The 10,800-nt window shown below is 43.8% G+C and overlaps 3 protein-coding genes across 3 annotated transcripts; 2 read left to right on the forward strand and 1 right to left on the reverse strand.

The window, feature by feature from the left end:
- Positions 1 to 33: 33 nt before the first annotated feature.
- On the reverse strand, positions 34 to 1,620 carry LOC130505653 (quinolinate synthase, chloroplastic-like; the record flags this gene model as incomplete). The annotated part of the gene is made up of 2 exons (XM_057000255.1): positions 728 to 1,620; positions 34 to 318 (listed from the first exon to the last, which is right to left on the reverse strand). Coding segments are annotated over exons 1-2 (1,035 nt in total), but the record flags the coding sequence as incomplete, so codon positions are not given.
- A 628-nt stretch (positions 1,621 to 2,248) lies between these two features.
- LOC130505654 (uncharacterized) lies at positions 2,249 to 4,256 on the forward strand. The gene is made up of 2 exons (XM_057000256.1): positions 2,249 to 2,525; positions 4,105 to 4,256. The coding sequence occupies exons 1-2, from the start codon at positions 2,249 to 2,251 to the stop codon at positions 4,254 to 4,256; spliced, it is 429 nt and encodes a 142-aa protein (XP_056856236.1).
- A 968-nt stretch (positions 4,257 to 5,224) lies between these two features.
- Positions 5,225 to 6,957, forward strand: LOC108831630 (uncharacterized; the record flags this gene model as incomplete). Its single annotated transcript, XM_057000257.1, has 2 exons — positions 5,225 to 6,804; positions 6,877 to 6,957. Coding segments are annotated over exons 1-2 (669 nt in total), but the record flags the coding sequence as incomplete, so codon positions are not given.
- Between the last annotated feature and the right edge of the window lie 3,843 nt (positions 6,958 to 10,800).

Genomic DNA, 10,800 nt, shown 5'->3' on the forward strand with positions numbered 1-10,800 from the left:
AAGAAGATAAAGAGATGTATAAACTTGTCTAACCTCTCCAAAACCAGCTTGATCAAGGATGGCACGCACATTTTCAGACATGAAATCAACACCAAGAACTGTGATGTACTGACATCCAGCTTTAGCCATCTTGACAGCAGCATCTGCCATGATAAGAGAATCGGATATATAGATATGTGGCCAGTGCTTCTGAGCAGCAGTCAAGACTCCTTGCACTTCTGGATCCATATAGAAATGAGCAGACACTCCAATCTTCTTTTCCTTCAGCACCTTGACTAGTTCTTGAACCCGTGACTCCTCCGGAAACAAATATTTCGCCTTCAAGTTTAAACCAAACAACAAATCTTAGCAGCGAAGTGGCGGAGCCACAGCCAACAGCAAAGGGGTAATGAACCCAACAAGATTAGAAAAGTTAGTATAATTTACAGTCTATTCTATATATGCCCCCACTCATTATTTTTTTTTGCCTCGTATCTTTGTCTATGCCCCCAACAATAATATTTTCTCCATCCGCAGCGACACGAAGTAAGTAAACAATTGTAACATCAACACAATGTAGTAAAAACACAATTTGAGAATTTAAAACCGATCTAGCTATTCCAGAAGAGAATTTACAATGACTTATAACACAATAAAAAAAATAAAAAAACAGATCTGTCTTTACTACAACATCAAACAAAAATACAATAAAACTGAGAATTTAAAGAAAGAAATAAAAGTCTCATACCTGAGCTTCGGCGAAGCTACCTTTAGCCTCAATGCCATCAGAAGTCAACAGCAGTGAAGGAAAGGGCTCAAAGGTCGGAGCTTTTCCTTCCTTCTCCGCCACGAGCCGTCTTGTCTTCTTCTGCATGCTCACGAGAACGTTGTGCCACGTGTTAACCCTCGATCTCTCGCCACCCAAGAGTCCAACGTTAAGCTCGACCAAGTCCTCAGTCTTCAATTCCATCACTTGTTCAGGAGCAGCAGAATCAAGCAGCTGAATCAGACAGGAACACATCCCTTTCGAAACATCTGAGTCACTGTCTGCCCAGAACCGCATCTTCCCGTCTTGACCTAACTCGGCGTCGAGCCAGACCCGGGCCGTGCAGCCCATGACCCGGTTCGATTCGGTCCGGGAGGAATCGGGCATAGGAGGGAGGAGAGTGGCGTAACGTAGAACCCATTTGAGCCTATCGACTGGCTCTGTGAGGGATTTGAATTCTTTGACTAGTCTCTGGAGAACGAGCTCTGTGGTTTGTGAGGAAGAAGAAGAAGAGGTAACGGCGGGTGAGGTTGAGAATGGAGATGCGATTAGGTGTTGTGAGGAAGATTGAAGAGAGTGGAAGGATCTAAGGAGAGGGTTGATGGCGTGAATCCTCCTTGGAGAGGCGAAATTCAGATGGGTGGTTTTGAAATTAGGAGTTGGGTTCCGAGAGAGGACGCAAGAGGAAGAAGATGTAGATGTGGGTGTGACGGAGAGAGCTAACGACGCCATTAGAACACAAAAGAACCTTGTGATTCTGAAAAAAAGTTACAAAAGCTCTCTCTCTCTCTGCCTTGAACCTTTGACGATGATGAAGAAGATGTGAAGTGGGAGAGGGGATGGTGGGGAATTGATGCTCAATGCATTATGAAAGGCGTCCCACTTTGAAAAAAGTTTTATTTCTGTGCTTTTGTAGTTTATTAAAACATTTCTCCTTTTGAAAGGGTTCAGTTAAAACAAAACTGAAATTTTAAAGGGCAGTTCTCAAATGACTTCAAAATCATAAACTCTACTCTTTAAATCAAAAACATCTAGATTAGTTAACCATATGATATAAAGTATCTATTTATAGTTTTAGTAAAAATTACTTCGGTCATTTTAATCTTTGAAAACTATATTTGTGATAAAAAGATTTTTTTTTATTATCCTAAAGAATTTCTCAATTTTAAAAAGAAATCCAATTCTACTAATTTAAAAAAGTCCTAGCTCTCTGGAAGCGACGGTGATCTTAAAAACGAAGACATTATATCTGCGTTCTCCTGTTTGATTCATCTTTAGGTGATCAAGCAACCTCTCACAACAGATCGATCCTTGTCGTCTGTTTGACTCCGATCTTCTGCTTCAGTCATGTTTTCTCATCAGTCTACGGCATCGCATCGCTCTCTGTTTTCTCATCAGTCTATCGCCCGTTCTTCTTTTCGATTCACTCCTTGGTGATCAAGTACCTTGTGCAATTCCAGTGATTAAGATAGACCCTTACGACCGATCTGTGATTAAATCTCGATGGCTTCATACAAGGGCAAAGGTATTCTTGTTGAAGAGGATGATGATGAACCTATCCAACTACAAGATCAAGCCGATGAACACCTGATCAACGAGTACAGTTCGTCTCTTATTGGCAAGATTCTAAACCCAAAAAAACATAACGTGGAGAGGCTAATTGTTGATATGCCGAGGCAATGGGGGATGTCTGAGAAAATTACAGCTTACGACCTGGGGAATGGACGCTTCCTGTTCAACTTTGATAACGAGGAGGATCTTAAGTCTGTCCTCGAACAAGGTCCCTTCCATTACAATTTCAGTATGTTTGTGCTGGTACGATGGGAACCAGTAGTAGTAGATGATTATCCTTTGGTGATACCGTCTCGGATACATCTTTAGGGTATCCCGCTTTACCTCTGCACACATGGTAACCTTGATATTATTGGTGATCGACTTGGGAAGGTCGATAAGATAGATGTAGCGGAGGGGAATATAAAATTTTAAATTGATTCATCTAAACCATTGAAGTTCACAAGGAAACGGCAGACAAGAAACAAGGAAGATATCAACATCAAGCTGCACTACGAAAAGCTCTTCAAACACTGCAATGTATGCTATGTTATATGAAATCGGAAGCGGGTACATGGAAGCGGAAACGTAAGGAAGCGTGGAAGCGAATTTTTAAAAGAAATTAGGAAGCGTGTACATGATGGAAGCGTATACATATATATTATTATATATTAAATATAATTATATTAGAATAAAATTTTAAATAGTAAAATTCAGTAGTACACATGTCAAAAATAAATATACTAAACATTACACTGTCTATTTAATTTATATGTTCATATATATATACTGGAAAGAAGATGGCATATCAGCTAATCAATTTAAGCACAACAAAATTGAATAATACAGACAACATCAAACAAAAAGAACAAGTGAACAAAACAGAGTATAAAGATTACTATTCAGAAAACGTGAGTTGGATAAAGTTATCTTCGCTTATAATTTTGTTGTAATAAGACTTTTGTTCTCGGCTATTCTATTTCTTTATGAATTGGAATTTTAATTGTTATCCTTATATAGTGGAGGGGCCACTGTACAGTAACATCATCTTCTGCAAACATCATCTTCTCTAAACATATGTTCTGTTTACGATCTGACTACTGTAACGCTTCGAGTCTATATCATCAACGATTCCACCTTAGAATCGTGAGCTTCCATCAAGTTTCCAAAAACTTCAATTTTGGAATTGCGATTCCAAGGCTTCCATGCGATTCCGAGTGCTTCTGCTTCCGACTCCGCTTCCGGAGCGTGAAACACAAAACCACTGACGATTCCATGCTTCCCAGAATGTATGTGGTCTTATGTCACATGAGAGTCAAGAATGTTTGAAGAAAATAATTGTATCAACTCAACCATCTGTTCGTGAGACAGTCTTTGATCGTGTCCGGCCTACCATTATAGGGGAATCATGTGATGCAGGCAATCTCAAAAGGAAGGATGATTCGTCTCACAGAACATACAAATATGGCTATGGTTCGGTCTCACGAGTCTAGAGTTCGTCACACTCGAGCCGCGCTGGTAGAAAAACTAATCCACGAGGTGGATCTCGGTACAATCCATACTCACAAACTCAAAGAAGCTCCATGAACTACAAAGGGACCAGGTTTGAAAGGAGAAACAACTAGCGCTGAAGATCGAACAAAGCTACTCAATGTCGCTCAGCTGCTCCTATACGGCTGAGCCCCATGATGACAGCAATCTTACCTTTCGAACCAACTCAAAGTAACAAAAAAGGCAGCAGTAACAGCTGAAAATCTTATCCCTCCCTATGATACTCTAAAAATTGATGCGTTGGATCGATGATGAAGATAATGAAAGTGATGATCTATTAGATGCGGAGATGGAGGAGCCAGTCATTGGAAACGAGTTGATGTTAATGGAGGATGATGACCTGTTGGGTGAGGAGTTGGGCCGAATGAAGTCAGTGGACAAGGATGTGAGGGGTAAAACTCACACCTAGATTTTAGATCAGGTTTAATGTTTAGGAAAGGTTAGGGAAAGATAATCGCGGGCTGAATCCCGTAAGAACTTGTAGAATGAACTTCGATTTGTATTGATATAGTAGAAATAGGATGGTTACAAAAGGTGATCTTTGATGAATACAAAGATTATAAGAGTGTTACAATAAGAATGTTTTGATAAATGTTGAGTAAAAAATGAGTTTTATCGGATCCTCTTCTTAGTCCTCGACCTTCTCTTTAAATAGCCTTGGGCTTCTTTAGGTTGTCTTCAACTGATCTCCGAGATCTTCTCCGCTTGAGGTGGAATCCGCAACAGCTTCTCCTTGACCGGGTCCTGCGCTTCTTCTTGTTATGACGTGAGCTTCCTCTTCGTCGTGACCTCTTTAGTTAGGATCCTTAACTTTCAGCCTTCGGCTCTAGCTTAGCTCTCTTTAGGTTTTGAACTCGCGATGGGCCTATCGCGGCCCATCATCATCTTCTATTATATGATAATCAGCTACCGGGCCATATTCGGGCCCAACAGTTGCCCCCAGCTCTCGAGATGAGGTTTCGTTATTTTCGGGAGCTAGACCTAGCCGCCCAAGCTAGATTCTCTTGTTGAGATCATGATTACTAGCTATCTCAACCGTATTTATCTTTATCTGATCGAACGGCTGTAATCTTTCTTTAATTAAATCGACGGCTTAGATTAAAGCGAGTTTGAAATTCAATTTCCGACTTTCGAGACGTGATGGGATATAATCTGAGAGAATTAACTACTTGTCTCTCCACTTCCTCCACGCCTCTCGACGGTTTCCAAGGTAATTCACCTCTTTCCTTTATTTTACTGTTTTTCGTCATTATATTTTTTTTTTATCCGCTTCTTGATCAATCTAGTTCTCCATCTTGAACTTCTCTCTGAGATTCTGCCTTAGATCGATTCTCTTCTTTTGCTTCCTATTTTCCTTTTCTTTCACTATCATGAGTCGAAAAGAAGGTTCCGGCGAAGTTCAGATCTCAGCCTCCGGCGCCCGTATTATGAAGGTCAAACGGGAAGCTGGTGAGAAGATGACGGAAGAAAAAGGTTAAGGACTCGATCGGAGCAAGAGTTAAGAGGATGAAGAAGAAAGGCGGCAAGAGCGCCTCCTCTGGTCCTCACTTTCCTTCCCTCTTGAAGGGTCAGGACGTCGTCAATCTTGCCGTTCAAGCTCACGGCAAGAGCGATCTAGTTAGAGCTTGTGCTGAAGATGAGACCCCCGAGACCGTTCCGGAGGGTTGGTTCTGCGTTCATGAGAAATATATCTCCAAGTGCCACCTTAGATTTCCTCTTCCCACCCTTTTGCTGGATCTCTTAGATCATTACCAGCTAGCTCTTCCTCAACTTTGCCCGTCGGTCATCCGAGTGATAAACGGGTTCATCACTAGAGCCAAGGAGGAAGGAGTTATCGTTGGGCTATCTGAGCTAATGAGTCTCTTCTCGATAAAGGAGAGCACTTCCAAGGATGGCGGGAGCGGTACCTACTATCTCCCTTGTCGTCCAGGGCTAGGCGTATTCAAGTTCTCGGCCAGTGACGATGACTGGCGCAAGAAGTATTTTTATGTCAAGATTGACCCCTTGACGGTTCATGTAGGCCGTGACCTCAGGAACTCATGGTCTGATATTTCCGGTTAGGATTTTAGGGATATGTTCACATGTTTATCTTTGTTTGTCATGTTATGCTAATTGTCTTTTGACTTTTTTTTTTGCAGAAATCAAAGATCCTGTCAAGTTGTCTAGCAAATTCACTAGAGCTCTCTACAGGAAGCTACAGCATAGTCCTAACACTTGGGTGGCTTACACCACTTCGAGAGTCGGATCAGCTAGGTTTCCTGAACGATACCAGGCGTCCTTCCCTGATTCAGTGACGGTTGCTGGTTTAGAAGGTAACCTTTTATTCTTAATTCATGATTTTTACTATTCGAATTTGTCTCATGTGATTAATGAATCTTTTTCATGTTTTAGTTTCTGAGGGTGATTCAGTTTTCGAAGTTTCCTCCGGAGCAAGTACTTCCTCGAAGACTCAATCACAGAAGATGCCAATTCAACCTTCCTTCCGTTCCAGGGGTAGATCGACCAAGGCTGCCAGCTCCTCTAGAGGGAGTGACAAGAACCAGGGAGGATCCTTCCTTGACTCTGTGAAGGAGGCTCTTGACGAAGGAGGCTCTGCTCCTGCTAAAGGTGTTGGCTCTTCGGAGCCTAAGGTTCAGGAAGTTGGCCTTCCCTCTGAGGTCCCGATGGCTGAGGCTGATCCTCAAATGGTGAGGGATCCTCCGGAGTTTGAGCCCCCGAGGAACAAGAGGTCCCGAACTGACCAGGTTGACAGACCTTCGAGGTCTTCCTCCTCCTCCTCTAGAGGAGGAACCGTTGGCTGGAACTTTGCTCATTCGAAGCCTGGATCGGTTTTGGACGATCCGTGGGGTTTGGCTACTCTGATGAGGCATATGAAGAGTCCCGGGTGTTCCCTCCCCTCGATCTCCAATCTCACGCACAAGGATGAGTACGTCGATATTGCTCATCACATGGGTCAGGTATGAAGTCTATTTCATCTTTTAGCTTTTTCTTTGGAAGATTTTTGCTAAATCGTTTTCTGTTTTCTGTAGCTGGCTGGTGCTATCAACAGAGCTCAGTTCAAATTTGAGGACGCTGTACACAATGCCCCCAGTGCTGAGGAATTAGCCCAGGTCACTGAATTGGTCAAGGCCAACAAGACTGAGCTCAATCAGACTCGGGCTCTGATCTCGGATCTCCAAGCTGAGGTAAAGAGACTTGGCTCCAAGTGTGATGCTCAGCAAGGGACGATCGAGAGCCAGCTGATTGACCTCCAGGTGAAAAATAGGAAGATTGGGGATTTGGATGCTGCTCGGAAGATAGCCGAGTATCAAGTCAAGGAGCTGATTGCCACATCTCAGAGCAGCCAGAAGAACAAGGAAGCTGAGGTCAGGCTAGCCGTCCGGAGAGGAAAGAAGGAGGTAGCCGAAGCCTACAACAAAATTCTGGTTGTTGTCAAGGAGAAGTTCTCCAAGAAGAAGGACGAAGTCGACCTCCTGGTTCATGCTCAAGAGATTCAAGCCAACACCGAGCTCCTGAAAGACATGCTGGACGGCGAGATTAAGAGTACTCAAGACGAGTATGATCGCTTGGTGGCAATAATGCCGGAGGCTGTTGCGGCATACGAGAAGGCTCAGGTCTCGGACTTCTCGATCGGCAAGCTCCCTCTTCCCCAACTCTCTGAGAGCTCAGGTACTTTTGAGGTTAATATGTTTAATCTCTCCTTTTCTGGAGAGTTCGGTTCTAATTTGGGATTGGTGGGTTCTTACTCAGCCCCAGTCGAAGCCGCCTCTGGAGGTAGCGACAAGGAGATGGAGGAGGAGGTTCCTGAGGAGGAAGATCCAGCTGGTAAGGGAGCTGAGAAGAGCTCGGATGACAAGGAAGTTTAAGAGCTGAGGCTCTTTCATGTTTTCTAGGATTTCTGCCCGATGGGCTTTGTTTCATTTGTTTCTAAGACTTATAGCCTGAGGAGGCTTTTAAACCTTTGTTTAATTTCAAACTTGGTTTTCGTTTCATTTTGAGTTTTTGGCTTTAGTCGTGAAATATGACAACTTGATCATAATCGAATCTTATGATAAGTCTGGAAGACTTTGGTCGTTTTTAGTTCCTTAAGAGGAATTCTTGGAGTATCGGGATTAGCTTAAGGTTTTTAGGAACCTAAGTTTAATTTGGACACCTTAGGTGGGGGTTCTTGGGAACCTGAATTTGTTTGTGGGATTTTAAGACCCGTTGAGACTTGCTTAGGATTTTAAGACCTTCTGAGGTTTGATAAGGATTTTAAGACCTTTGTGATTTGATGAGGATTTTAAGACCTTGGAGATTTGATAAGGATTTTAAGACCTTGGAGATTTGATAAGGATTTTAAGACCTTGGAGATTTGATAAGGATTTTAAGACCTTGGAGATTTGGTAAGGATTTTAAGACCTTGGGTCCAGGTTCGTCGAGACCTGATATTGCTTGAAGGATTTTAAGACCTTTTAGATTGTTAAGGATTTTAAGACCTTAGATCCAGGTTTGTAGGGACCTGAGCTAATCCGAAGGGTTTTTAGGACCCTAGGTCCATGTTTGCAGGGACCTGTTTTGTTAAAGAATTGAGATATCGAGAATAATTTCTTTATTGATAATTGGATACATGGTATCATAGTAATCATACAATTGCTGTATTATAACGATCATACATTTGCTGCGTGGGCTATGTGATTTTAATCAGACATATGCCCCCTTTGATTGTGGTGAACGAAGTGTTGAAATGAGGTTGGGGCTGCACTCATGACGGAGTTGCCTACGTACCCAGTCAAGGGATCAAGCCTAACGTAGTTCAGGAATTTTAGGTACCTAATGATAATATCTCTTAAGATTCGTGGCGTTCCACGATCTGATTTCAGGTACCCCGGTTCGCACCTTTCGGAGCTTGTAAACGCCAGGTCGTACCACGTGGATGATCTGGTAGGGACCTTCCCAGTTGGTTCCTAACTTCCCAGCATCTGGTTCCTTGGTTCCTTCGAAAACTTTCCTAAGTACTAGGTCACCTACAGCGAACTGTCGGAGCCTGACTTTGGAATTGTACTGTCGTGCCATTGCTTGCTGATAGTTCTGAATGCGAATCAGAGCTCGGTCCCGTCTTTCCTCGATTAGATCGAGGCTGTCAGTTAGGAGCTGATCATTAGCTGCGGGATTGGACGTGCAGAGTTCCCGGCGGAGGCTACCAGCAATGGTTTCAGCTGGAACGACAGCTTCCATCCCATATGCTAAGGAAAAAGGAGTTTCTTCTGTAGCTTTTCGTGGGGTGGTTCGACATGCCCAAAGTACTTCAAGTAACTTTTCTGACCAGAGTTCCTTCTGGGTTCCGAGGCGTTTCTTGAGGTTTGCTAATACTGATTTATTAGCAGCCTCCGCCTGTCCGTTTCCTTGAGGTCGGCGAGGTGATGAGAAGGTCAGGCGAATATTCCACTTGTCACAAAATATTTTGAAATCGTGGGATATGAATTGTCCTCCATTGTCAGTTACGATTTCGTATGGGACGCCGTGTCTACACACGATTTCTTTCCACACAAATTGCTCGACCTCGACCCTGGTTACCTGTTGGAAAGCTTCAGCCTCTATCCATTTCGTGAAGTAGTCTGTTAGGACTAAGAGGAAGCGTAGCTTCTTCTTTCCACTTCCTGATGCTACTAGTGGTCCCACGATATCCATGGACCATCTCATAAATGGATAAGGGGCGGATATGTTGGATAGCTTTTCCGCAGGTTGGTGTATAATCGGTGCATGCCTCTGGCATTTGTCGCATGAAGAGGAATAGGCCTCGCAATCTGCAATAATGGTAGGCCAGAAATATCCTTGTCTTTTGATTCTGATGGCTAGAGCTCTTCCTCCAGAGTGGTTCCCGCAGGAACCATCGTGCATTTCCTTCATGAGTCTCATAGCAACGAGGCCATGGACGCATTTTAGGTAAGGTCCGGAAATGCTTCGTTTGAGGAGGACAGATTCAGTTACGCAATATCTCGCGCTTAATGCTTTGAGCTTTCGAGCCTCCCATTTATTGGGTGGAGTCTTTCCTTCTAGGATGTATTGCGTGATTGGAATTCTCCAATCCTCTCTCCCTACAACTTTGTTATGAAGAGACGAGGGAGGTTCCTGTTCAGGACCTGGTGTTGTGGTGCCCCCGGAGGTATTGGTAGGATTGGGTTCCAGGGAGTCTGAATTCCGAGGAATACCTCCAGATGAATTTTGGAGAGCTGAACGGCTTCTGGTTTTGACTCTGCAGACGAGTGGGTCTGAGTTGGTGCCCCCGGGGGTATTCTTGAGATCAGGCTCCAGGGAGTCTGAATTTCGAGGAATACCTTCCGTGATTTGGATTGTGTTCCCGGAGGTATGCTTTTTAGAGCTGCATATTCTGGTTTTTGGGAACCAAAATGTTGTGAAAACTTGGGTAGCTACCGTTTCAGGGCAGGTACCCTCGGGTTGCTCTGTTAGTTTGCTCTCTTTCTCAGCTTTAGTAGCTATGTCGATGCTTGGTTTTTCGATTCCTTCTACGGGTATGATCCGTTTTACGAGGGGGTCTGACGTGGAAGCTAAAGCAGCCAACGCATCTGCTGAGGAGTTCTCTCCTCGTGGGATCCTTGTTAGCTCGAATTTGTCGAACTGTCTGGTGAGGTTCTGGACGGCTTCGAGATATGCCCCCATTCTTTCGTCCCTCGTTTCATATTCTCCGTGAAACTGGCTAGCTACTAGCTGTGAGTCACTATAAGCGTTTAGTTCTCGAATTCCGAGACTTAGGGCGAGTTTCAACCCTGCGATTAGTGCTTCATATTCAGCTTCGTTGTTTGAGGCGCTGAATCCGAGCCTATATGACTGCTCAATGGTTTCTCCTGCTGAAGAAGTTAGCCTTAGACCGACGCCGGAGCCCTGTTTTGACGAGGCTCCGTCGACATACAGGCTCCACTTCGGAGATTCCATTTCGGAGTCTAATTGCTCGG

Source organism: Raphanus sativus, unplaced genomic scaffold, assembly GCF_000801105.2.
Source record: "Raphanus sativus cultivar WK10039 unplaced genomic scaffold, ASM80110v3 Scaffold2459, whole genome shotgun sequence".
NCBI lineage: Eukaryota > Viridiplantae > Streptophyta > Magnoliopsida > Brassicales > Brassicaceae > Raphanus > Raphanus sativus.

What these genes read in the sequence shown, in the direction of transcription:
- LOC130505654 (XM_057000256.1), top strand. Translation starts at nt 2,249, where the DNA reads ATGGCTTCATACAAGGGCAAAGGTATTCTTGTTGAAGAGGATGATGAT. An exon ending in TAAGTCTGTCCTCGAACAAG is followed by an intron (nt 2,526 to 4,104) that starts GTCCCTTCCATT and finishes TCGATGATGAAG; the next exon opens with ATAATGAAAGTGATGATCTA.